Source organism: Podarcis gaigeae, assembly GCF_964106915.1.
Source record: "Podarcis gaigeae genome assembly, chromosome: 13".
Classification (NCBI taxonomy): Eukaryota; Metazoa; Chordata; class Lepidosauria; order Squamata; family Lacertidae; genus Podarcis; species Podarcis gaigeae.
Genome location: NC_139689.1, coordinates 30522833 through 30547360, shown reverse-complemented (window position 1 = coordinate 30547360; position 24528 = coordinate 30522833). Strand labels below are relative to the sequence as shown.

Here is a 24528-nt window from a genome sequence, read left to right as displayed (position 1 = left end):
AAACGTATGTTCTTCTTGTTCTCTTATTCTATATGTTAGATCTGCAAGCTGTGCATATTCCATCAGTTTAAGTTTCCATTCTTCTTTAGCTGGGACCTCGCTCCCTATTTTCCAGGGACATTACTGATTTAGGGAAGCCGTCCCAGTTTCTGATTTGATTGCAGAATGTCCCACTTTTCCTTAGGAGGTCCCTATTTTCATTGGAGAAATGTTGGAGGGTAGGTTCCCAGTGCCCAAGGTGGGCATGCGGGGGCAGAGAGTGGAGGGCGACATGAGGAGGACACAGCAAGACAGGCACATGCCCTTCCAATCCACTCAGTCTCTCTGATTGAAAGTCACATGCTTGTTGCGTCCTCCTGACACCCTGCCCGCCCCACGCTGCTTCATGAGGCTGGGATGTGGGATTCGATTTGCAAAGCAGTGCAGGGCTGGCAGGGGCAGAATGTGCCCTGGGGGAAACTGTGCCTGGGGCAACGCTCTGCCCATGCTTTTCACCACACAAGTTCTTGTTGGTGAGTGAAGGGCGCTCTGCACATTCTCAGGAACACTCTCTGTCTGTTATTCCAGACTGTGAATGAGGGAGCCTGGATGCCTCTTGTTTACCAGAAATCGGGATAAAATCCCCCCACCTCCTTTTGTCAAATGCCCAGATTCACTTCTTTATTTCTCTGTTTGTTCATTTCCCCTTTACATTATGCAGCCATTTGTCTTCCTGCTAAGTGAAGCAACGAGTTGCGGTGGAGGGAGCATGCCTGGCCGGCTGCCAGCTTCCACAGTCAACTTCTTGGGCTTTTTTTCATTACTCCTGGACATGACTCGAAGAGACACGCCTTAGCAATCCAGGTGTGGCTGCCATGAGCTCACCTGGCATAGGCGGGACGGGACGACCATTAAAGCAACAGCACCCTCAAGGCACTCATATCTTCTCACACTTTCCCTTTGCCACACTTCGGAGTGAGTATATCACAGAAAACAGCTGCTGCAGCTTAGGTAATGGAATGATTCTTTCTCTTTCTTTCTTTCTTTCTTTCTTTCTTTCTTTCTTTCTTTCTCTCCTCTCCCTCTCCCTCTCCCTCTCCCTCTCCCTTTCTCTTTTTTGTTTACCTTCTGTTCTTCACTTATGGTTGCAACTTTTTTCCAACGTCCCGTATTAAGTTGCATAATATCTGTCCCACTATGATATGTCATGTCTGATGGATTGGAATGTAAAATGCAGGGTCCCTCCATCCATTTTTTCTTGTGACTGGTTTGGGTCCAGAGATCTAGAACACGGTGATAAAGAAACCCCCAAACGCTGCAGAATCCTTTCGGTTCTAGAGCAGTCATACTCTTCATTATGCATGTAGTATGCAAAATGTACACGAAAGAACTGAAGTTGCTTGTTTCGACTCTTGACCTCACTTTTCTCTTCTACCTTTGCAAGTGCTGTTGGCACAGGGCGGGAAGGACAGCCTGGTTGCACCTGGTCTTTATTCATGGAGCAAACTGGATAATAGGGGTTGATGTTCAGAGGAAGAGTTAAGTGGGTTTTGGCTTGTCGGGGGAAATTGTGGGGGATCCTGCTTACTGCTGGACAGGGTGAGCCCTGACACTAGCTATGAACTTCCAAAACCTGGGGTGCTTCAATATCAGGGATTTAGTATGGAATTGTCATGCTTCGTTGGCTCACTTTTTATGGGGCATCCACATGACACCATCGTCCTGTCATTGTCATCCTGTCTTTTCTCAGGGTTCCTCCAGATGATGTTTATTGAACATTTGCCCAGATTTTCTTGCACAAAGATTATGTGGAGGGTAGACGATGCCTAGTCTTTTTTGAACATTCCTTTTGATTTGTTTGCAAGGAGATTAAGTGTTCATCCTGATTTGTCTGTGCGGTGTTTATATGTTTTCCTGCAATTTATTTGTTCCGCCCACACTTTTCATTGCATTTTCCCGCCATTTTCCTAACAATGAAACGCCTGCAGTTGTTTTCTGTTTGAAGTGAGTTTGGCTAAGTAAGCACTATACATTTCCAGTACATTTGAAGCACGTTTTCGCTGAATGAATTTTGGGCACTGCAGTTTACCTGTCACAGAGCAACAACTCCCATCAACTCTTAACTCTGTAAGGGGCAAACTACAGTGCCCAGAATTTTGTGAGGAAAAATATATGCTTTAAATTTACACTGTGTATGGGCCCTTAGTTACATAAGAGTGCTAAAGTGCTGTAATCCACTTTAATCCAAACACCATGCCTTTAAAGCTTTCCCCCACAAATCCTAGGAACTGTAGTTTGTTAAGGGTGCTGGGAACTGTAGCTCTGTGAGGGGTAAACTGTAGAATTGCTGACTGCAAAAAAGGGAAGGCTGGAGGGTCATGGAAATCATGGTCTAGATAGGGAAAATGGAATTAAAGGGCTGCTGACAGGACCAGAGTAAAAACAGACATGGGTTCTTTGGATATGATACACTAGATTTTGATCCAAGCTCTGTAAGCTATTGAGAGCAGTATTGCTGCATCAAACACTGACCTACAGTTAGGAAAGCGGGGGTGGGATTTGTTTGCAAATTTGCACTTCCAAAACAATATGTGAACCAAAGCTCGGTTCTCCTTCAGACTGGGTCTGAATTTTGCAATTAGGTTCTCCAACCACAAGAATGTGTACAAAAATTCATGTTTAGGGGGTTTTGAGGGGTGGGTGTTGTTGATCTTGTTGGTGTTGATTTTTTATATCTATATTTTGGATCTTGTGATTTATATGGAATTTTTCATTTTGGGTGTGTAGTTTTTTTGTTTTTTTATTGTTAATGACTAGTTTTGTTATGTTCATAGCTATTTAATTTTTTATACATTGTAAACCGCTTTGCACATGGTGTGAACTTTGGAAAGGCTGCAAACAGAAGAATAAGTGATTGATTGATTGATTGATTGATTGATTGATTGATTAGTGGAAATAACATGCTGAAATCCATGCTGTTACAAGAAAAAATGTTCTTCCCCCTCAAAAAAAATGCGTAGACGAGGAGAAATGTGTACAAATTTTCAACCTAAGACTTTAAAACAAACAAACCTCAAAAATATGTGTGTGAAAATGGAAAGAACTGAATTGAAGATTGTAAATATAGAAACTGAGAGAAATTGGCATTAATAACTTCATCCCTGTTTAACAGTGGGGGCCAACATTTATTCAAAGCTGACTATTTAGTCACTCTTTTTTGTTCTTCCCGCTTGAAATTTGAGCTGCAGGGGAGATACCATGATCACGAAATTTGAGCTGCAAAAGCAAACAAGCCCATTTCCTTATCCTAGAAATAACGTGGGAAGGAAGGCCGGATCACAGATTACACACTCCTTAATCATCATTGGGTTCCTTTGTGGCGCTCCTGGATTAAGAGGGTGTGCCAGGGAGATGGCGGGATACCGTTGCCATGCTGAGGCTTGTTTGTTTTGACTATAGTAACAAGAAGCCATGTTACTAGTCAACACAGCCTAATGTTAATATGCCTCACGGACTTGGAGACACAAAGCACAAAACGGTGTGACTTTAGAAAGGCCCAGGGTGATTGTCTGTAGTCCTCATGGCAGGAATTTGACCCTCCTATTAGACAGGGTGAGTCAGCTGCCTCAGGCAGTCGATTTGGGGCATCATGAAAGGGCAGCAAATGGTTGGTTAATTCAATTTATCCATATTATGTGTTTACTGCCAGAGGGCAGTTTTTGTGGTGTGTTCAGCCTCAGGTGCCAAAATAACATGGATAGCCATGGACAGCTTAACTTGGAGTGGGGGTGGGGTCGCTTTACCTCAGGAAGCAAAATATCTTGGCTGGTCCTGTTTGAAGGACTGGTAGTGTGAAAAGGGCTAGTAATAAGGGACAGGCATTTATAGCCTGCCTTTAAATTAAGAAAATGTCCAAAGCGACTCACAATAAATATCATCTCTGTCCTCCCCCCATTTATTTTATTAACTGGTCACTGACACCTCTAGTAAATTACTAAACGCCTGGTAGTTAAAAAGAGCTTGTCTAGTATAGGGGCTAAGAGTATTTGCCAGAAAATTTCTGGGTCAAATCTCACCCCACCCCTGAACTTACTAGGGGACTCCAGATAAGCCACTGTTCTCTCAGCTACCTATCTGCAATATGAAGATGATAATAATACTGGCATAACTTGCAGGACCGTTGTAAGGTTAACAGGAAATATGCATATGAAGCATACCGAGCATTTACAAAATGTCTCCCATGAAGGCTCTGTGTTTCAAGCAACCTGGACTCCCCTGCTCTTATTGTTGCTCAACTTTTCCCAGATATTTAATTCCTAAGTATGAATCTCAGGACATGGTCTGCTAGCTAAAAGTGGTGTGTGTTTTTCTTTCAAATAGATTGTGTAGACCAGGGATGGGGAACTGGATTCCTCCAGCAGGTCAGAGTCTGACTTCGCCAACCGCCCACCACGAGCCAGATTCTGACATCCCTACCACATACTCCATGTTCCACTTTGACCCACCCACTTGTCAATCGCCTGAAACCATTATGATACGCTTCCGAACCCCACGAGCAAAGGAAGCATTTCTTTTGCTAATCAATTGCTCTCCAAGGAGAGCTTGGGTTAGTCATTCTCTCCCAGCCTTGCAGGGTTCTTGTAAGAATGAAAATGGCGACATGCGGCCTTGAGCCCCTTGGAGGAAAAGTGGGGTATAAGTGTTGTAAAAATCTTCTGCAAAGGAGCAGAATCCGAGACCAGGGAGAAGAGTCGGCGGAAGAAGATTGGAAGAAATTTAAAGACTACCTACAGAAATATTGCAAAATTAATGAATGTTAGAATGATGTTGGATAGAAATTAAGTGGTTTCCAGCTGTAATGCTTTAAGAGAATATGAAAAAAAAGGTCTAGAAATAGGTAAAAAATTATTGGTAAGGATTTGCTGAACTAACAATTTGAATTGGAATACAAAAAAGGGAGGTATGAGGAGGTCCGGGAAATAAGTTAATGGAAAATAAGTAATGGAAATTCTGTGTGTTTTTAATTATTTTTATTTTTGTAATTTTGTTATTTTTTCTTTTTGATTTTCATTGTATTATTATTGAAAATTTTAATAAATATTCTATAAAAAAAAATCTTCTGCAAAGGGCTATGTTTCTACCTATTTTCTTTAGCTCCTCCTTGTCTATCTTGCAACATCATCTTCATTTTACTATACAAAGCTCTTCAGATTTCTACTGTTCTCTTGCTCACTTTCTTCCCACTTTCCAGCTTTCTAACATTCGCACTACTCCATCTCCTCCTATTTATTTAAAGCAGCACCTGCAGCAACCTCATCTCCTTCTCACGGATTTTCCAAGAAAAGAGCTTATGGCCTGCAGCTTTCCTCCTTTCCATTTGTTGTTTTTTTTTTTTTGTTTTTTTTTGCTCCTTATTGTCTGTCGCTATCAGATTGTGAGCCCGCAGGCAGCGCTCATCTCCTTTCAGCTTCTGAACAGTGCTTAGCTGTTAAAAAGCTCTAGAAATAATACCAGGATTCCCTTACTGTTTAGCAGTTGAAGAGGGTCTCTGGGCAAACCTCTTGGGAGGAAGGTTTTGCCCCGCTGTTTTTTCCTCCACTTCCAGTACTGTGCTCAGTTGTTGTTTTAATTATGCACACATCAGTGACGTACGGTGGGAACTTCTCCAGTGTTTCATTTCTCTGTGGGAATGTTTTCCATTTCACAAGTTCGTTAGCAGCAATGAGCGAGTGCCAACCGCAAATAAAATTTTGGGCAAGTGTTTTGCTACAAGTAAATTCAATGGGTTATATTAGATCGCTCTCAGAGGCATCAGAAGAAGAATAAAAAACTCTGATGCAAATGGAAAAAGTTCCAACGTAGATTACTCTATTCGAATTAGCCTGATTTGCTTAGGACAGGGTTCTGCAACCTTTAAGACAAAAAGAGCCACTTGGACCCATTTCCGAAGGAAAAAAAAACTGGGAGCCGCAAAACTCGTCATTATAAAAATAACTTTTTTGTCACTTTTTTATTATTTCTTTGTTTGACCCCTCAGAATTACTCCTCCTCATAGAAATAAACGTTAAATTAACAAGTTACCTTTTTTGTGTGTGTGTTCTTCACTCCCCTTCAAAACAGTGACCAGCGTACATGCCCCTTACAATGTAGCGGGCGGGCGGGAAGGTGACGTCGGGACGGTGCAGGACTCACAGCCAGTACAGCACCCGCCACACTGGGGAGTGTCGGGGCTCACAATGCGCCTCCTCCCCTCACTAGTATCCGCCCCGGAGCCACAGCAAAGGTGTAAAAGAGCCACATGCGGCTCTGGAGCCGCGGGTTGCAGACCCCTGGCATAGGAAATTGTTGTGGTTCAAAGTTTTCCAAAACAACAACAGCAACCCATCTACATTGGGTGTGTGAGGGTGTCTGAATTTTATTTATTCATTTGTGACGTTTAAATCCAGACTTTCCTCCAAGAAGCTCCCCAGAACAACCCTGAGAGATTGTGACAGGCTCAATGGGCAGTCGATGAGTCTCATGGTCTAATAGTGGGGGGGATGTTTGAGCCTGGGTTATCCCACTCCTAGTGCAACATATGAACCACTGCATCACCCTGGCTCTCACTCAGTCCCCAAATCATCCCAACCTTATTTTTAATTTGGTGTGTTGTTCTCAGAAAAAGGCTGGGGGGGGGGGACTGCTGCTCTATTGCAGTGATGCTGTGAAGCACCCCTTAGATCTTGGAGTATAATCGTACCTTGACTCCTCAACGCCTTGGGAGTCAAACGTTCTGGCTCCCGAACAATCAAAAACCAGAAGTGATTGTTCCAGTTTTTGAACATTATTTTGGAAGCCAAATGTCTGACAGGGCTTCCACAGCTTCCTGCAGCCAATCAGAAGCCACGTTTGGAAGTCAAACATTTTGGATGTCAAACGGACTTCCCGAACCGATTCTGTTTGACTTCCGAGGTACAACTGTAATTGGAAATTCCAGGGAGTGACTGTACCCAAGCTTGGTTTCTTTTGCATGGGAGAGCAGGGAAGTTGATGACCTCTAGGCTCCTTTCCAAGCTTAACATTCAATGAGATCTCACCTCACCTTCATCTGAAGATGTGCAATCTTTGCAAGCATCTGATGGGCATTCCAAAACACTAAGAGATCCCTAATAATTTCTAAACCATTAGCTCTTACTATTGAGGAGACAATAGTCCATCCTGGACTATTACGTAGAAATTTACCTATGAAAGGAACAGTCAAAGGTGTAGCCAGTATTAGATTTAAAAAGAAGTTGTGTGCAGGCAGAAGGTTTGGGGGGAGACTGTAGCTCAGGTTCAGTCCACCAACATCTCAAGGAAGGGCCGGGAAAGTCTCCTGCCTGAGCCCTACACATCTGTTGCCAGTCTGTGTAGACAACATTGAGCTTAATGGAGCAATGTTCAGTCTCTATGTAACGCAGTTTCCTTTCTTCTTGGGTTGCTTCCAACGGTGCATGTAAAACAGATCATTGGTATGGAAGGGGCAGGAGATGGGTCACGTTTAAAAGAGGAAGAAGTTCAAAAAAAAAATGTGAGAACCTTTCTTCACCCCGATTGTGCAAATCCTTACATATCTATGTAAAATGGCACTAAGCCTTCTCCCAAATCAGAAACACCTATTATGTGGGGGAGAAAGTCCTCTGAAATGCATTGATCTCTAGTTTCCTTTCCAGATACAAGGGGGACAGAAAGGAGCCACTTTTGTTCACGTCCAACAGTTATATAATTCCCAGAGCATAACGTCCTGGCTATTCGTTAAGCCTTTTTTCATCTGCCTCTCTCATCAGCCTTCAGGGCAGTAAGTCAACAGTTGCTAGACATGACGTACGGCAGCAATTGCAGCCCTTACCTTCTCCCTGCCTTGAGCCTAAGCTATAAACTTAGCCTGACACCCATTTGTCTGTTCCTGAAAGGGCTTGCAGCGGTAGTGGTGAAAGCTTTGGAGTATCTTAAGCAGGCTTGCAGAAAGTTAACTTTATGGGTGCGCCTGAGGTCTAACAAGGAAAGAAAGGTAAACAAAGAAATACATAGCGGTGAACCTTTCCACAGTTGTTCTGACCATCTGCAGGAGAGCATGGTGTTAGCTGATACGAGTTACATCCCGTTTGGATTACTGTAATGTGGTCCTCATGGGGCTGCCTTTGAAAAGTGCTCAGGAACTTAAATTGGCTCAAAGAGCTGCAGCCGGATTACTGACCAAGGCTGGTTATAGGGAGTACAGTGGTACCTCGGGTTACATACACTTCAGGTTACATACGCTCAAGGGCGCCGACTTATAAAAAATATTGGGGGGGCCCAAGACCTCCAAACCGCTGCTGCTGGGGGAACGAAAGGGGCGAGCCCCGGGCTGCCCCGACCTTAAGTGAACCTGTGAGGGCCCGCCCTTTGCGGCAACTGATTGGCTGCCGCCGTGGGCGGTGAATATTAATGAGCTAGGGGAAATCCCCGCTTCTCGCGGGGCTGACGCCAGCCCCGCGAGATTGTTGATGGGTCGAGAGCCCGCAACCCCACCCCCTCTCTAGATCGGGAGTGGCTTTGTTTTAACTCATTACTGAATGTATTTTAAAAGGTAACTATCGTCAAACAAGGAAAATAAAAAATACCAACATAATTTTGTGATTTTACAAAGCATAATATAACTAATAATTTTCTTAAATTATTGGGGGGGCGGAGCCCCTTTTTGAGGGGGCTCGGGCCCCCTCAGGCCCCATGGAGTCGGCACCTATGCATACGCTTCACGTTACAGACTCCACTAACCCAGAAATAGTACCTCGGGTTAAGAACTTCGCTTCAGGGTAAGAACAGAAATCGTGCTCCGGTGGCACGGCAGCAGCAGGAGACCCCATTAGCTAAAGTGGTGCTTCAGGTTAAGAACAGTTTCAGGTTAGGAACGGACCTCTGGAACGAATTATGTACTTAACCTGAGGGACCACTGTATACTGTCTTGCTAGAACAGCTCCACTGACTACCCTTCAGTTTCCAGGTGCAATCCAAAGTGCTGATTATTACCTATTACCTATTACCTATAAAGCCCGAAATGACTTTAGTGCAAACATATTAAGTCCAAAGATTGCATTTGCTCACCTGAACCTGCCCAGGTTTTGAGATCTTCAGGGGAGGCCCTTCTCTTGGTCCTGCCCCTCTCACAGGCATGTTTGGTGGGGATGCAGGACAGGGCCTTCTGGTTGGCTGCTCCCAGTCTCTGGAATTCCCTCCCTGGAGAAGCTAGACTGGTCCTTACTGTCCTTCTGCCACCAGGTTGAATACCTTCTTGTTTTAATTAAAGAACTGGTGCTGTGCTGCTTTTATTGCAATTTGTAAGCAGATTTTATATGTGTATATAGTTTTAATTTTATTAATGTTTAATTGTTTTTTCAGTGGTAGTTCTTTCTGCTTTTAGCAATTCTTGTTTTTATCTGTAAGTTGCCCTGAGTCCCATCAGGGGAAAAGGTGGAGCATTAGTAATAATAATAATAATAATAATGGGAAGAAGCGGCAGAGTTTGGGGCGGGGGAGGGTTTTAGTGGGAAACCACAAAAGTGTACTTTTACCTGACTATTATATTCTCAACCCTGCCCTCTACTGACTGGAGCCATTCAAGGTTGATTATACCCAACAGAATTAAACCTGTGGGCCGGAGGTTCCTGGCTGCTAATCTATATCTCTATTTTCCTATCTGTGCTATGTTTTTGTGTATCAGTGCAATTGCCCATTTTTGCTGCTGCACCGTCTTCAGCCCTTCCCAGAGTTGCCCTTTCCTTTCTGTGCCTGTTAATAAAACTGGTCTCTATTCTCTGTCCACTTGCAAGGAATCACAGATGTTATAGCACGGGTATGCAAACTAAGGCCCGCGGGGCCAGATCCGGCCCAATCGCCTTCTAAATCTGGCCCATGGACAGTCCATGAATCTGCATGTTTTCACATGAATAGAATGTGTCCTTTTATTTAAAATGCATCTCTGGGTTATTTGTGGGGCATAGGAATTTGTTCATTCCCTCCCACAAGAAAAATAGTCTGGCCCCCCACAAGGTCTGAGGGACAGTGGACCCACCCCCTGCTGAAAAAGTTTGCTGACCCCTGTGTTATAGTTACATTTGTTAATAAAACTTTGGGCTCTGCATCTGTTGTTCCTACTTTGCTCAAGGACTCCATGTCTTTTCTTTAAAAAACAAACAAACCTGTTTTCTTCCCCACCAGCACTGCCTGGAAGAAATGCATTTTCTTCTGCTTACAATTAAATAACTAAACTGCCTTTCTCCCTCTCTGCCCCATTACCTGCCATTCTGAAACTAAAGTGCATTACTAGAGTACTCATAACCATTTATCTTCTGTTTTAACATTCTGTTTGCACAGGTTTCCTCCTTTGATGCTGCAGGCTCCAGGAAAAGTTTGCAGGTGTTTGCAACATCTCAGCCGCTCAGAGAGAGAGAGAGAGAGAGAGAGAGAAGATAAACAATCCTTGAAGACTTCACACCCGAAGGATGTCAAGGGTGATGCCAAACCATGTGCTTAGGGTCGGACAGACAATATGTGTTTCGTCCCAAGAAGACCACGCTCGCTTGCAGCCTAACGGTTATTCGCCTTGCCACACTTCGCCATCGCAGTATTTATATTATTCTGTAGAAGGCTGGGACAGACAGATCTCATTGACCCAAGGCAAAGGAGGTCTACTGCCCAAGATGGAACTCTATGACTCCTGTAAGCCGGCAGAGGCCACACCTATGAAATCCCCAAATTTGGGGGATAAATGTCTGCCAGAGGAGCTGACAGAAACGGGCAATGACAGCTGCCCAGAATTCTCTCCCACTTTGGATGTGTCCATTGATAAACTGAACCGCCTGATCTTGGAAATTGATCCCACTTTCCAGCCTCTCCAGCTGAATCCGATCCAAAGCCAGAGTCCTAACCAAGCTGTTCCACAAAGCAGCACAGCAGTGGCCCCAAAACAGGAGCCAGAATCCCCAGGTAAGGTGTGGAATTCATTGAGTTACAGGGCTCAGTCTGCTGAGCTGATGAGAGGGTCAAATCACCGAGGGTTGACCTTTCTCCCTGTTGCCTGCCCCCATGGGAGTTTATTGCGTGGTGTCCCTCAGAGGAGCTCTCACTCTCCCAAATCGCTGGAAACTTAGCTCCCACCCAAAAACAGCTTCCATAAACCTGTAGTGGTGAATGTTTCACCATTCTGACAAACAGCAGACGCGGTGACGAATCTGTGACTGAGTTTAGGGCCAAATCAACCACGAGGCTAATAAGTAGCCTTAAGCCCTCATAATTTTTAGGCTTTCAATTTCCCAGCCCAGCCAATGAAGCTGAGCTTCCCTGGACTAGTCACCTGCCCTTCGGCTTCCCTTCCTCATAGGTTGCTGTATCTGAGAATAGCAGAAGGATAGGAAAGCTGATAGTCTTCTACACTAGTACCTCCGGTTACGTAACCCTCTGGTTATGTAAACTTCAGGATGCGAAAGCGGCAAAACCAGAAGAATTTGACTGGGTTTCGCCACGCATGCATGTGTAGAAGCGGTCCTCAGGTTGTGGAAACCTCGGGATCCAACCAGATCTGTGGAATGAATCCCCTCCGCAACCGGAGGTACCACTGTATTAGCCTTTGGTCTTCCATACCTTTAATCTAGGCTTGACCTGAGTTGTATTCCTTCAGACTGTAGATGGGGACATCATTGATTGCTCCACCACAAATGCGCGCACACACACACCCAACCACTAAGGTTGCCATATTTCAAACAGTGAAAATCCAATGTTGAGCAAATTTTCAAAAAAAAGAGAGAAGTTTTTGAGCTATTTTTAAGGAAAATTCTGGGAATTGTAGCTCTGTGAGGAGAAGTCTCAGTGGCCTTAACAAACTACATTTCCCAGGGTTCTTTGGGGCAGGCCATGCCTGTTTAAAATGGTAGGAAGCTGCTTTAAATGTGCAGTGCAGATGGGACCTTTGACAAAGTTCAGTTCAGATGATGTTGACCACCTCACTGGCAGTTTGTGACCACTAGGCGTATGATGCATCCATTGACTTGTTCTAGTTTGTGGTGTTTCTCCCCCACCCCCTCTAAATTCCATATGATTGTTCCCTCTAACACACCTGATTGATTTTTCTTGATTGGATTAGATGTGCCAATTAAATGCAGCATCGTGTGTTTTGCCCATGACATGGGCTGGGGGTGGGGAGGAGCCTGTTGAGACAAGTCTGCTTAGTCATTTTTTAAAAACTCAGTGGTGATGTCTCAGAGGGTGTTCCCTGCGATGATTGCCAAGGGCAACATGAGATTAACTGTCGTCTCCCCCACAGATTTATCTTTGAGCTGCAATAACCAAGCATGTCAGGAAACTAGGAATAAATTGCTTCTTTCCATCCCACACACTTCTTTTTTCTATGTTGCTGGAAAGGTTTGCACACACAATAGATATTCTTATCTAAAATGGAAATGTAGCCAATGATGTCTCAGCCCGCATCACAAGATTTCCTGGGTGATGTCGCAGAACCCACTTGGCAAAACCCGAAATTCAGGAAGCCACGGCGCAATGCATAGTTTTTCATATAAAGCCCGGCCTAAATGATTTGGGACCAGGGAATTTGAAGGCCCCCCTCTTCCTGCATGAACGCACTCATCAACTCATCAACAGTCATCTTCAAAGGGAGCACCTACTCTGCACTTTGCCATCAAGGCAGGTGTCTATGGCGGGGATGTGAGACAGGGCCTTTGCAGTGGTAGCACCTTAATTGTAAGACTCTATACCAAGGAAGATTAGACCAGCTCCTTCTCTGTTGTCCTTTAGGTGGGAGTTTAAGACATTTTTGTTCTGGCAGGCTTTTAAATGTGTTGTTATATGGTTTACTTATCAGTTTTATTTTGGCTTTGCGGGGGGTTGGATTAGATGACCCTCAGGATCCCTTCCAACTCCACAGTTGGGAAATCCAGCCAGATGATAATAATACACTTCTATGATTCTGTGACCTCCACTCTGGCAGGTGGCTATCATGCTCCCACTCGGTGCTTGAACCAGCTAATTGCCCATTTGAGCTTTCTGGTCCCCATCGATGATGACCGTGTCATGCTAAGCCTAAAGGAAAGGCAGAGACACATTGCATAACAAGGCAGCATGACTCACACCAACCTGCTAGGTTTTGTACTTTGGCACTACTTTCAGAGTACAAAATACAGACACATCGCATCATTTCACAAAGGATGTGCACAGGTTATAAATTGCTATGTTGCCCTCTTGCAAAAAGCATGCAATTGGCTATCAGGAAAGATTCACGAGTGGGAATTGCGCACCTAGAACCCTGTTGGGCAACAATGGGCAACCTGTGGTCCTCCTCATGTTGCTAGACTACAACTCCCATCATCCCTGATCATTGGCCATCCTAACTGGAACTCATTAGCTTGTGAACTTTTTTTGAGGTGGGAAAAATAAGAGTATTTGTAAGTAATAGGTAGTTTGTCTCTCTATTTCAGTGTTTCCCAAACTTGGGTCTCCAGCTATTTTTTTTGTACTACAACTCCCATCACCCCTAGCCAGCAGGACCAGTGGTCAGGGATGATGGAAATTGTAGTCCAAAAACATCTGGAGACCCAAGTTTGGGAAACACTGCTCTGTTCTGTCAGGTTCTGTCTTCCTCCTACCCCTGCCCATGTGAGGTTAATTGTACAGTGGTACCTCGGGTTAAGAACTTAATTCGTTCTGGAGGTCTGTTCTTAACCTGAAACGGTTCTTAACCTGAAGCACCACTTTAGCTAATGGGGCCTCCCGCTGCTGCTGCGCTGTCAGAGCACGATTTCTGTTCTCATCCTGAAGCAAAGTTCTTAACCCGAGATACTATTTCTGGGTTAGCGGAGTCTGTAACCTGAAGCGTATGTAACCCAAGGTACCACTGTACTGACCAAACTTGAATGAAATAATATGGGAGTTCAGCAACATCTGGAGGGCTACAGGTTCCATGCAGCGGCTATATGTGAAGAACTTAGAGCACTCAAAAAGTGGTTAGAACTTTGCCTCCTGTTTAGCGCAATTCCTTCTCTTTCTGTATACTTCCAAATCAACTGAAAAAATTAACATCTTCAGTGCAGATTACAGTTGTTGGATTGCAATCTAATCTCTAGAAAGAGATCAACTGCAGAGGAGAGAAAAGATTGAAATGGGAAGCCTTCCCAGAAGAATTGGGGGGGGGGGAAACCGCTGAGAGTTTTTGTGCCTCTATGTCCAAACTGAACAAATGTGTCACGCACTTGGTAATAAAAGCAAACTTGTTCCCACCCCCCACGCCCGAGGTTATTCCTCCAGGGTTGGTAAAGTGGCACTAATATTATGCAAATCCTGCACAAACTCATTGATGCTGTGATAGTAAAGATCCCCATTTTATTTTTATGTATATGTATGTAATTGTGTATAACAAGGTTGGGAAACCTGTAGCCCTCCAGGTGTACAGTATTGGACTCCAATGGCTTAAGTCAGAATGGCCCATTGATGGCCCAGGATGATGGGAGTTGAAGCCCAACAGCATATAGAGGGTCACAGATTTCTCCACCTCTGGAGAATATCAGAAAAAGATATTTCAAGATCATTGCCAACGCTGAGGTGTGGTTTTGCTCCTGATGTATTCTTGGGGAGTCACCAGATGTTTTTCATCTGGAGTCAGGTACAGACAGGACCTATGAGAAAAACTAAAGCATCAGCCACACCCATACAGGTGCCAACAAGTAATGGGCCCAATGATCATGACTGGAATGACTCTATATAACCCATGTTTTGGCAGGGCTGTTTGCCTTCCAGATCCTGGAGGTCGTTTGTACCTGGAAAGGGAAAGTACCTGGAATTAAGCCAGGAGTGACCTTTGATCTCAGTTTGCTTCTTAAAAGGTTTATAAAATGCATTTCAGGGTCCTTGCCTTCACAAGCAGGGTACAAAATAATTCCACAGCAAACATTTAAAGCCTATTAAAAGCCACATTACATTCCTTAAAATGGGCAGTAAAACTCAACAATTAATTAAACCAGCTGATAAATTCTTTTTAAAGTCTCCAGTGAAATGGCTGTAGGCAATTCCATTAATATGGGGCCATCACTGAGAAGGCACTGTCCCTAGTTCCTGTCAGCCTAATGCTTCTTATTGACAGCCCAGATGGATTGCCCCATACCCCAAACATTCTTGTTTAGTTCCCTGTCTTTTTGCAGACCTCAAAACCTAGACTTATTTATTGAGCAAAGAGAGAACTGAATAGGAAAACGAAAGTAACTGCAAGAATGGTCTGAAGGTGGACTGTTTAGCTCTAACCCAACATAGTGAATGCACTTACTGTTTAACCCCATCATTTCCCATCACTACACTCTGCACATACCCGGAGACTTGCTCTTGGCTGCTTTTCTTACTGTGTGTATCCCAACACCAGGTCCTGGCATTGAAAACAGGTCGAAGGACAGAGGCATGATTTGAATGCGGCTTTGAAGAATCAGCAGCTATAAACATTTGAGCGTCACTGCGCAGCTGCTTGCAGTTTGATGCTGTAGGGTTGAGCTGGTTGAAAGGGGTTGAGGCGTTTCTGCAACTGGGGCGTTTCTCCAAGATTTGTCCCGAGGCAAATCTAACTGCCTCTCAGGTAGTGGATGTACCTTAAACCAGAAGTTCTGTCCTCTGCCCCCAAGTCATCCTACTCTCTTGTTAGGAAAGAAACAATAACTTTCATGAAAGATCAAAGAGAACAATGGGGAAAGAAACAAAAAGAGTCCATTTTTTAAAGAGTAGAAGCAGCCTTCAAATTGGGTTGGGGAGGGGCAACCAAATTTTGAGCTTTTGAGGAAGTGACTCACACAGCAGGCAACCAAGGGGAGATGGGAGCACGGTTAATTCTAACATTTGCAGATTCCTCTTCGTGAAAATGGTTTTCATCGAGTGCCTTTTCATAGAGCCAGCCAGGATGAACTGATGAAAGCCAATTTTAACTCATGAGTTATTGCTGCAATCTGCTCTGATTGTATATTTTATCTTTATGAACACTGTTTTTATTGTGTTATGTGAGCTGGTCTTTGACTATAATAAATTATCTATCTATCTATCTATCTATCTATCTATCTATCTATCTATCTATCTAACTGCCTCTCAGAATTTGCTTTAAGGGTGAGAGTAGCCAGAATTTTCCCGCCCCTCTAGCATTTCACAGTTGCTGAAAGCCAAATTCATGAAGGATGCTTTTCCTCACTCTACAGAGCAGTGGTGGTGGTGATTTTGCTGCAAGGATTACTGAATCATAGAACTGTTCAGTTGCAAGGGGACCCCATCTAGTCCAGCGTCCTGCCATACAGGAATAGTGTGAAATAGTGTAAAGCTCTTTTTACAATGCGCTCTCTCTCTCTCTCTCTCTCTCTCTCTCTCTCTCTCTCACACACACACACACACACACACACACACACACTGCCCTTCCATGATGCTTCCAGGGCAATTTACAAAAGTACAGAACAAAACACAAATATATATAGATGTGAAAATATATATTGCTTCTTAGTGTAGCGAAACAGGGATATTGTTTTAAAAAAAAAACAGGGTTGAAGACTAAGCTTTGCTGAGCTCTATTTCATCTTGTCTGTTGCTCTTTTTTGCTTCTGAAGTTTTTGATGTTTCTTTCTGCCAGACATAAAGTACATTGAAATGACACCTGCCAGAGCAAAGTGCCAGGAGTCTCTGCAGAACTCAGCGAGTCCATCCAGCGCTCCACATTCCACGTCTCCCCCAAACCACTGCCCTTTGTTCCCACATGGAGGAACCCGCTCCAGTGGCCACATGACCTTCATGGTTGGCCATGATCCTGGTGGCCCCCAGTATCCCACAGGGAGGCAGTCGCCGGCTTGCATCCGAGTCTCCGAAAGCATCTCCATCCCGCAGCAGGACCAGAAGGGCTACGGGTCAAGCTCCCTCCTGGCTTCCTCCCCAGGCTTGGAGAACTTACGGAAGCTGTCTCAGCATGGGAGGCTGGTGCAGCGGTGCAGCGAGGCATCTCTGCTGTCGACAAGTCCTGGGTCGGACACCAGCTACATTCTTGGAAGGTAAAGTTGTTGCTTGGGAATCCTTTGTACCTGATCTAAAAGTTAACTCATTCAGGTTTCTGTACCTTTATAACAACAGTTGTGCAGAAGAGGTGTTTTCAGTAGATGGAAGCTTATCATGCACATCTATTAAATGTACAGAAGCTCTATCATCTGGGCACCCTTATGCTAACTGACTATTATGGGAGAGGACTAGGAATTGAATGGAGTATCCTGGGGGAAAAGGGACTGGTTGAAATTCTGAACTGGAGCACTCCCCACTGCAACCTTTTGTTGCAGATCCCTTGCCTAATTGCAATTTTTGAGTTTGGAAGATAAGAGGCACCACATACTTTAAGACAGGGGAGCAAACAGGATCTGGTTGAACAGACTGGATCCTGAGCTTCACCACCTCCCCGCAGGTCATTGTGACAGGTGGGTGGGGCTGCACTACCTGTCAATTACCATGGTGTAAAGTCACTAAGTTTCCAAGGAATGTGTGCTCTAAGCACACTCCCAATTCTTTCCTTTCTTTCTGCAGGCACAATTTGTGACTTGACAGTGCCCTTCAGGCCAGAAAGACCTGCAGGCCTTGACTTGGTGCTAATAGTTTTATGCCTCTTCCTTAATGCCTCCTCCTGTGTTTCCTTTCGTCTTTTGCAGCAGCTCCCAGTCACTGTCCAACAATGAGCCCGACACTCCTCAGACCAGGTCAACGGGAAGTCCTTCCTCTGTTGGATCCCTCAATGGTTCTTCCCTTGGTTCCTGGAGCTCAGGTTCCTACTATCCTGGCGTCAGTTGCTCCCAGAAAGGGAATTCTCCCCTACCTCAGCCGTTCCAGAAGGGACAGACCCATAGCTGCTCTCCTTCACCTATCAGAAGCTCCCCATCCCCTGTGCCCATTGTGCTTATCAACGGCCGTCTGGAAGACAGTGAGATGTCCTCCAAACTTTACAGGAATCACCCAGGTTCTTTCAAACAGAAGATGGTCCCACCCAGTTCTGGCTCATTTTCAGGTGCCAGCAGTTCCAACAAAACATCTTCAGAGAGCTCGCTCTCATCTTCTTCGTCTCTGGACAGTAAGTCATTTGACCCCTGTGATTAGAACCTATATATATTTTAAATTTCAAAACAACTTTGTTGCAAATGGGGCACATGGAAAGGATCAGTGCTTGGAATGTTTATTTGAAAAAAACAAATGAATTCAAGTTTGTCCCATAGAAAAGGAACCGGTTTGAGTTCATCCTTTAATTAAACAGTTCAAGTTCATCAAAATGAACTTTTTAGTTTATAAAAAGTTTGTCTTCAGCAAAATAAAACCCAACATTCAGAATATTACAAGCTGTTGTGCTCATGTAAGGGGTCCAAAAGCAAATTGGGGGCCACGCACAAGTAAAAAGATATCATGACAGATAGAATGGTGGTGAAGCTTTCCCCAGAATTTTATTTCCATACTAGAAAAGGCTTGCCCTGTTTAATTTGTACCAGCCACACACATGTCAAAGGCACAATGCATCACAGGCTTTTTCCCTGTACTATTTGGTGCAAGCTACTCCTGTTGGAAGAGGGAAAATCCCTTTAGCACAGACAATACCAGAAATGCCGGACATTCCTTCCTTCTGATTGCTTAGCAGCAGTAATTAAGTGACTTGGAGATCTTAGCAACAGCAGCATCTCCGTATCTGCCTAATAAGCCTTAGAGCACAGCCTCCACTTTTTGCTTTCTAACTTTCTTTATTTAAAAAAATGAAAGCTAAGTATTCAGTCATACTGCAGAGGGTAGGGAGAGAATGAATGTGAAAATGAATTAGATACCTTTAAAAGATCTACCCTAAAATTAATTTACCTTTCGTTCACCCGGCATTAAGGGAACTACTTTCAGGTATAGTTCAGTCAATGGCTAACATCTTTTAACAGTGAATTCAACAGGTTAATTTTTGTTCTGTGAAGAGGTAACTTTCCTCTTACAGTATTGCCATAAATCTGTTGTAAAGCCATTTCAATGGATGGTTCATTTCAAATAATGTGTCTTTTTCCCCCTGGATCTTTATGATTTCATAAGTCCCCTTCAGACCCCACTTAAGCCATCTGTTTTCCTAGCCTAAAATTTAAAGGAACAATGATTAGTCTCTCTGATCAGTGCAGTCGCTTTTTGGACACTGCTTCCAGCTTTTCCTGTATCCTCTTCCCTCTTGCAGGCTATTCCAAAGAAACCCAGACAACGATGAAGTTCGTGATGGACACCTCCAAGTATTGGTTCAAGCCTAGCATCACAAGGGACCAAGGTAAAATAAGTTCATGAGGGAGGTGAGGGAATAGCAGGGAATTTAAGAAACAGTGGATGAAGCTGCAGCCATATTTTCCTCCTCTGATATAGCAGGGCCCAGGGTCATCCTTTTCAGTCACTTTTCCTAACTCGACTGGGCAGTCGGGGCAGGGGTGGGGAGGGTTAAGGATGCTCTCCTGAGCACTGCTTTCCCCAGCAACAGTGCCAGATTTATGTATAGGCTAGGTAGGCTGAAGCCTAGGGCCTCTTAATCTAGGGGGCCTCACCAGCCTGCCCTCTCCCCAGTGCCACAGTCTCCCCTCTCCCAAAATTGCAAACCCAAGACTTCATGCAAGGGCAGGGCAACTCAGGCCTCTACATCTAGGGGGCCTCACCAGCCTGCCTGCTCCCCAGTTGTGAGGGTGGGGTGGGGTGGGGAGGAGCATCACAAGTGGAGTAGCCTAGGGCCTCTCTTCATTTAAATCCAGCCCTGCCCAGCAATCGCCACTACCCCTGCCCTGGCTTTACAAATCAGAGGTAAGCACAAGTTGGACAATGCTCCTTCGCTTATTCTGAAAGTACCAAAGAGAGAAGAACACATGCAAGTCCACATATACAAGAGAAAGGGAACCTATAGCCCCCCTGATGCTGATAGACTGCAACTCACATCATCCCAGACCACTGGCCATCCCAGACCACCTCCAGAGTCCAACAACATCTGGAGGTCCAACCACAGGGTTCTTGCAAGGATTACAATGAGGGCAGGGAACTTCAGTGCAAAGTGGCCCTCCAGGCTTCCCTGTCTGGCCCACAGAACTCTCCCTATCTCCACAGCCCCGCACTGCCGCACACTGGTCTTGCTGTGCATACAAAGTGTTTTTGCCTGCAGAAATGTGTCCCTTGCATTTACACAATGAAATGTTTTGAACACTAGAAAGCACCATACACACTATTATTATTATTATTTATTATTATTATTATTATTAATCACAATATTGCCATCCCGCCTGCCTTCATAAAATAACGCCCTTCTTTGGTTATGGCGATGCTTTGCCTACTGTGTGCCGTTAAACAGCTGTCCAGATGCTAGCTGATGAACCTCCTGGCACTTTCATCATGCGGGACAGCACATCTTACCGCGGCTCATTTGGCCTGGCCATGAAAGTCTTCGGCGGCAAAACAGGTACTGAGGCTTCCCTTTTGAGGGGGGGGAGGGGGTTGGTATTGCTCAAGCAGGGGTGTGTGGTCAGTGGATTGTTCCCCTGGCACCTTCTTCCCAAAGCCCGAGGAGCTTCTGCCCAGCTTAGGGGGGGGGGAGGCACAATGCTCATGTATGCAACATCGCCACCACCACCCAAAACCCCTCACAAGCTGCTGCTTCTGGCCCTGTGTTCCCCTATGAAAAATTTCACTGCATACCACTGTGCTGCAGGATTTTAATACCTGCCTCAGGGTTTACTGCCCTGAGGTTTCCAGTCTTTGTCTTGACAATATAGATAAAGGAAGGGGAACATAGAAAAGGAGATCTGAATACAGTGGTACCTCTAGATACGAACATCTAGAGGTAAACATATCTAGCGGCGGCATGTCTGCGTACGTGCACGTCGCGTTTCGCCCCTTCTGCGCATGCGTGTGACGTCACTTTGAGTGTCTGTGCACGTGCAAGCAGCGAAACCTGGAAGTAACGCGCTCCGTTACTTCCAGGTTGCCGCGGAGCGCAACTTGAACACGCTCAACTTGAAGCAAATTTAACCCGAGGTATGACTGTATGTGTCTTCCCCAAACTTCTGCTGGCTGGGGTGCACTTTAAAAACAATAATAAAAAAAATAAAACTGGAACCACACATCACTCTTGCAACTGGAAAGATGTGGTTTTAGGGTGTGACAGTGCCTACTGTCTATGGTCACATCTGCACCACCCATTTAAAAATACATGGTTTTCTCAGAAGTATCCTGGGAACTGTAGTTCTTTAAGGGTGCAGGGAGTTGTAGTTTCTTTGAGGGTGAACTACTGTGACCTGGATTCTTTGGAGGAAGCCATGTGCTTTAAACGTATGATGTGGGTGTTGCCTGTGTGTCTCTGCACATAGGATGTTACCTATGTAACTCTTGTTTTGCATTCAGGATTCCAACTAAACAGCTTACATTGAGAATGTATTTGAAATGGTATAACCTTTATTTCTATCATTTCTTTATAACGTTTCTTTAAACAGATTTTAGGAACAGCTCTTAAAGTTGGTGGCAGATCACATGGCTCCTTTCAAGAGAGACAATAAATTGTTGGGTTTAAAATGAAATGAAATCCATGTCTGTAAAACAACTGGGAGGTGGGAGAGGCAAATAGTAAAATCTCCCTCTCCAGCTGTTTTAATGTTGTACCACAGACATAGCATCGGTGATTAAAAAAAGAAAAAAAGGCCAAGAATTTAGGAACAGAATATGCTTTGCTATGTTTGTTTGTTTTAATTTTTTGTTAAATGATACCACCTTTCTGTACAAAGAATACACAAAACAGTGTTCAGAAACTAATGGGTTTATTTACGAACCACTACTTGTGATTTAAAACAAAAAAAATTCCTTCCAGTAGCACCTTAAAGACCAACTAAGTCAGTTCTTGGTATGAGCTTTCGTGTGCATGCACACTTCTTCAGATATCTGAAGAAGTGTATCTGAAGAAGTGTGCATGCACACGAAAGCTCATACCAAGAACTGACTTAGTTGGTCTTTAAGGTGCTACTGGAAGGAATTTTTTTTGTTTTGACTATGGCAGACCAACACGGCTACCTATCTGTACTTGTGATTTATAATTTGTAAATATTTTTTTTAAAAAATGTGAAATAGCACTAAAATGAGTAAGGGGAAGGGGGTGGAAAGCGAAAGCAGAAGAGGATGCAAAGACACGAGCCAATTTTTAGAAGCCAGTTCAGTTTTTGCAAAGTCTCTGGTGCAAGAGTTGCATTTCAAATTCGTTTCAGCACTATTTGTTTTTGCTTCAAAGGGGAAGATGGCAGTGATCCCATCAGGCACTTCCTCATTGAGTCTTCTGCCCGAGGAGTGCACCTTAAGGGTGCTGAAGAAGAACCCTATTTTGGTAACACAGCCTTCCTGATGCATCTATTTGTTAAATGTCACTAGAGTTGGTTCAGGATTTGTTGTTAGGAAGCTGTGTGTAACATGAGTGTTTCTGAAGTTACTGCATTTTGCTGTTAAGAAGAACCCAACGGGATCAAACCAAAGTTCCATCCAGTCCAATGTTAACACTCTTACTAAACAAGCCATTCTGCTTGTTCCCACTCTGGCTTTTGCTAAACATTTGGGGTGGATCTCCAAAGTAATGAGCTGGCTGGTTTCCAAGGACAGCAGCAAGATCTCATATTTACCTGTTTCTGGACAACCCTAGGAAGAGCAAGGATGGATATGAGACATGATAAACTCTGGTTTGTCTCGCAATGTCCCGAAAAAGACATGTTATCTCTGAAAACTGTTTTCTGTTAGTTCTTCGATGGCTCCCCTATAACAATTTCTCTAGTTCATTAACAAACATTCAGTGCAGCTGAAACAAAATTAAAAAAAATCCTTCCAGTAGCACCTTAGAGACCAACTAAGTTTGTTATTGGTATGAGTTTTCGTGTGCATGCACACTTCTTCAGATACACATTCGGTGCAGCTGTTAATCAGTGGCAGAATGCAGGGGGGAAATGAGAATTTTGGCAGAGATTTTGGGTTCAGAGGTTTAAGAACACCGTGTACAAACCTCTTCCTCTACCTCTTTGTTACAGGAAGTCTCTCGGCATTTGTGTATCAACACACCATCATGCCTTTAGCATTGCCCTGCAGACTGGTTATCCCCAGCCAAGGTACGTTTAGGAACTGAAGCAAATAATTGCTGAAGCGCTGAAAGGAATAGTGTGCTCTGTCTAGTATTCATGCTAGACATAGGAGAGGGATAAGGCTCTCCTGATTTACGTGCCGGCTGGGGCTGGACGGCCACAGGTTCTTGGAGAAGGGAATTTGACATATGTGGGGCCATCATCTGAAAAGGCCTTGTCTTCAGTGCCCACCAGCCTGATTAATCTTATCGGGGCCTCTGAGGCCAATTTTAGGACTCAGGCAGGTTCATATAGGCTGTCCATCAAGCAACCTGATTGTTCAGGGACATAACGGTTTGTAACAGTCTTTTAAGCTGAGGCCGAAAATTCAAGCCAATTCAACTGACGCAAAATTGGTGTGATATGATAAAATCTTCTAGTTCTCACAAATACAAGTACCACCTTCAAAAAATAAAAAGGCAAACAGCCCACCTAAAGCACTGGGGCGGGGGGGATAGCTAGGTAACAACTGAATCGGCATTTGAATCACTAGTAAATGTGACTGTTGGTAGCACTGTGAAGAGGGAGAGGTTGCTTCATCCTGCAGAAGAATGAAGCAACTCCTGTTTTTATGATTCGGCTTTAGTTTTGATTTTGGTATGCATCTTTAGAGACTGATGTGGTGGTTCCCCTGTGCATCAAAACTGAAAATTAGAACAATGCGGATTGTAATTGTTACATTTTTGCCCTCTGTGTGATTAGTTTTTTCCTACTTTGATTTCCCCACCTCCAACCTCACTTCAGATTTCTTTGGAGGAAGAGAAAATCCTGCTGTGGGTTCAGAAGCCACTCTTCCAGTTTCAATGAAAGCTGCAGGTAAGTGAAATGGGAGCATGCACACCTATCTGTTCAGTTTGTAGGGGTTGTTTGGAGTATCGGAGCCGAGTGTTGTAAATTCACACCTGTTCTTCTGTCTACATGCAGCTACATGCATGCTGTGAAGATATCCCATTTTGCCATCACTCAGACCAGCCTCATAAGTAAACTTAGCCAAGCTAGTAGCCTGCATCATAATAATAATAATAATAATAATAATAATAATAATAATATATTTAATGTACAGTATATCCCACCTTTCTCCCAAACTAGGATTCACGGGAGCTTGCAACATTTTTTAAAAAATAAAATACGAAGTAATGGAAACAATCTAGTTAAGAGCAATAATGAAAATACAACGGAACACAATTGCCGTGATAGCAGCAGTCCAGTGATCTGCATCGTCTGAGCCTTAGTTTTCAAAGCCCTGCCTGAAAAGGAAGGTTTTGCAGTGTTCCCCAAACTGAGTACTTGATACCCAGAGGAGGAGCTAGCTGTTCTGGCACCCAGAGCGGTGTGCATGGTGTGCACCCGGGGGCGGGGCAAGCGTCCCAAG

General features: G+C 44.2%; 1 protein-coding gene across 1 annotated transcript in view; it reads left to right on the top strand.

Moving 5' to 3' along the window:
* Positions 1–446: 446 nt before the first annotated feature.
* Positions 447–24528, top strand: part of TNS4 (tensin 4) — a 35493-nt gene continuing 11411 nt past the window's right edge. Inside the window, exons 1-9 of the mRNA XM_083708741.1 lie at positions 447–990; positions 10351–10962; positions 16631–17042; positions 17685–18100; positions 19220–19306; positions 20363–20470; positions 22286–22378; positions 23067–23144; positions 23901–23972. Of these exons, the coding sequence (XP_083564867.1) occupies positions 10479–10962; positions 16631–17042; positions 17685–18100; positions 19220–19306; positions 20363–20470; positions 22286–22378; positions 23067–23144; positions 23901–23972 (1750 nt within the window). The 5' untranslated portion in view covers positions 447–990; positions 10351–10478. The remainder of the gene's footprint in view (positions 991–10350; positions 10963–16630; positions 17043–17684; positions 18101–19219; positions 19307–20362; positions 20471–22285; positions 22379–23066; positions 23145–23900; positions 23973–24528) is intronic.